Raw genomic sequence first — 2,500 nt, 5'->3', positions numbered from 1 at the left:
TTTGGGGGTTTTTTTTGATGCTTTGGTAATTTTGTGACCAAGCAGTTCTAGCAGTGAAACAAACTGAAAAGATAAAAACTAACAGAGAGATACAGGGACAGTCTCAGTGAAAGAGAGTGAGTGAGAGAGTGAGTGAGTGAGTGGGTGAGTGAGTGAGTGAGTGAGTGATTGAAATGTAGAGATGTGTGATTGGATTTGAGTGAGTGTGAGTGTAAGAGAGTAAGAGACAGAGTAAGAGAGAAAGAGAAAGGGGGAGAGAGAGAGAGAGAGAGAGAGAGAGAGAAAGAGAGAAAGAGAAAGGGGAGACAGAGGGAGAGAGAGAGAGAGAGAGAAGAGAGAAAGAGAAAGGGGGAGAGAGAGAGAAGTAGAGAGAGAGAGAGAGAGAGAGAGAAAGAAAGAGAGAAAGAGAAAGGGGGAGAGAGAGAGAGCGAGAGAGAGAGAGAGAAAGAGAGAAAGAGAAAGGGGGAGAGAGAGAGAGAGAGACAGAGAGAGAGAGAGAAAGAGAAAGGGGGAGAGAGAGAGAGGGAGAGAGGGAAAGAGAAAGAGAGAAAGAGAAAGGGGGAGAGAGAGAGAGCGAGAGAGCGAGAGAGAGAGAGAGAAAGAGAGAAAGAGAAAGGGGGAGAGAGAGAGAGAGAGACAGAGAGAGAGAGAGAAAGAGAAAGGGGGAGAGAGAGAGAGGGAGAGAGGGAAAGAGAAAGGGGGAGAGAGAGAGAGAGAGAGAGAGAGTAAACAGCCGTGTTAACAGTACCTTCACAGGACAGGCCGTGTGAGGTGACTCCAGGCAGAGCCTCTCGGCAGACGTTACAGAAGGTGGGGCGGGCGTGAGAGCAGGCGTACCAGTTATGCATGCCCGAAAAGTGCTCCATGTTAAACTGACTGGCCTGAGGGTTAGACAGCACAAGGAAAACACGACATTTGGTTCACTGAAAAGGCCCGGTGTGGAGGAGGAGCAGACTGAACGAAGTTACGGCAGGAGAGACTCACCTCATACGTTTCCCATTTCTGCACAGACCTGAGAGCGCCGATCCAGTCTTCCATCTCTTTTCTGCTCTCCGCACACAACATCAGCTTCCGGAACGGAGTGATCACCTAAGAGATGCAGACAGAGAGAGAGAGAGAGAGAGAGAGAGTCAAACAATGAAAGACTTGTATGTGTGCGTGTGTGTGTGTGCGCGCGCGTGTGTATGTGTGTGTGTGCGTGTGTGTGTGTGGGTGGGCATGTGTGTGTGCGCACGCGTGTGTGTCTGTGTGTGTGCGTGCGTTTGTGAGTGAGTGAGTGAAAGAGAGAGTGAGTGAGTGAGAGAGTGGATGAGTGAGATAGTGGATGAGTGATTGAGTGAGTGAGTGAGTGAGTGAGTGAGTGAGTAAGAGAGTGAGTGAGGCAGTGAGTGAGTGAGTGAGTGAGTGAGTGAGTGAGTGAGAGAGTGAGCGAGTGAGTGAGAGAGTGAGTGAGTGAGTGAGTGAAAGAGTGAGTGAGTGAGCAAGCGAGTGAGCGAGAGAGTGAGTGAGTGAGTGGGTAGTTAAATGGGTAGTTGAAGGAATACATGAATGAGTGAGTGAATAAGTGAGAGTCAAAATGAAGGAATTAAAGGCAGTGATTGACAGCTGCGCTGAGAGCACTGGGGGGGGGGGGGGGGGGGGTGAATTTACCGTGAAGCTGTTGTTTATGTTCTTGGTGCTGGTCTCAGCCACGCTTGCATCCGATAAGTCCACCTCATCAAATATGAGTGACTGCAACACACAGACACACACGCCGGGGAATTAACACCGCACACAGAGAGCCGTCCGTAAGGCCGAGGAGGAAACGTTTTCACAGGCGGTGACAAACGTTCTGGAACTTTCTGTAGTTACCTTTGAGTCTTTGGCATAGTAGAGCGTGCGCCCGCGAAGTTTGAAGTACCTTCTCTTCCATCTCTGAAAGGAGCTTGTCTGTTTGAGAAGAAGTCCCTCCTTAACACTCTTCTACAAGAACAACAGAGAAAGAGAGAAAAAAAAAAATAAAATACATTACTTATTATGATTGACGTGTGATTTGTTCAGGAAGTCAATTTAATAAGTGCGTGCGTGCGTGCGTATGTGTGTGTGTGTGTGTGTGTGTGTGTGTGTATAGACTGTGTACATATTCATTGTGCGGAAGAGGAACCCAGAGAGAATGAGTCTTTCATCGCTGTAACACACCTGTTATAGAGTCTGGGGTTATTTTTAGAAACGTATTTTAGTGCTCTGTGGATTTTCCCTCATTTAACTAATTGTTTGTCGAGCATGTCATAATCTGTGAGATTGAACGTGTAAATTCCTCATTGTCATGCCACATTACAAAATATTATGACATATGGACACATATACACACACATACACGCGCGCACACACACACACACACACACAAACACACACACACACACACACACAGGTTTGTACTCATATCCTAGTGGGGCCTTCCCATTGACTCCCATTATTCTGAATACTAACCTATCCCTAACCCTAACCCTAATCTTAACCT

At 47.4% G+C, this 2,500-nt stretch overlaps 1 protein-coding gene across 1 annotated transcript in view; it reads right to left on the bottom strand.

The window, feature by feature from the left end:
- The window catches only part of LOC115816647 (diacylglycerol kinase delta), a 57,678-nt gene that overhangs the window by 15,043 nt on the left and 40,135 nt on the right, over positions 1-2,500 (bottom strand). The window contains exons 3-6 of the mRNA XM_030779678.1: positions 1,852-1,962; positions 1,651-1,731; positions 985-1,089; positions 749-881 (exon numbers count right to left, since the gene is read on the bottom strand). Of these exons, the coding sequence (XP_030635538.1) occupies positions 749-881; positions 985-1,089; positions 1,651-1,731; positions 1,852-1,962 (430 nt within the window). The remainder of the gene's footprint in view (positions 1-748; positions 882-984; positions 1,090-1,650; positions 1,732-1,851; positions 1,963-2,500) is intronic.

The sequence above is a fragment of the Chanos chanos genome, chromosome 7 (assembly GCF_902362185.1).
Source record: "Chanos chanos chromosome 7, fChaCha1.1, whole genome shotgun sequence".
NCBI lineage: Eukaryota > Metazoa > Chordata > Actinopteri > Gonorynchiformes > Chanidae > Chanos > Chanos chanos.
This window is presented reverse-complemented; position numbering and strand designations above follow the sequence as displayed.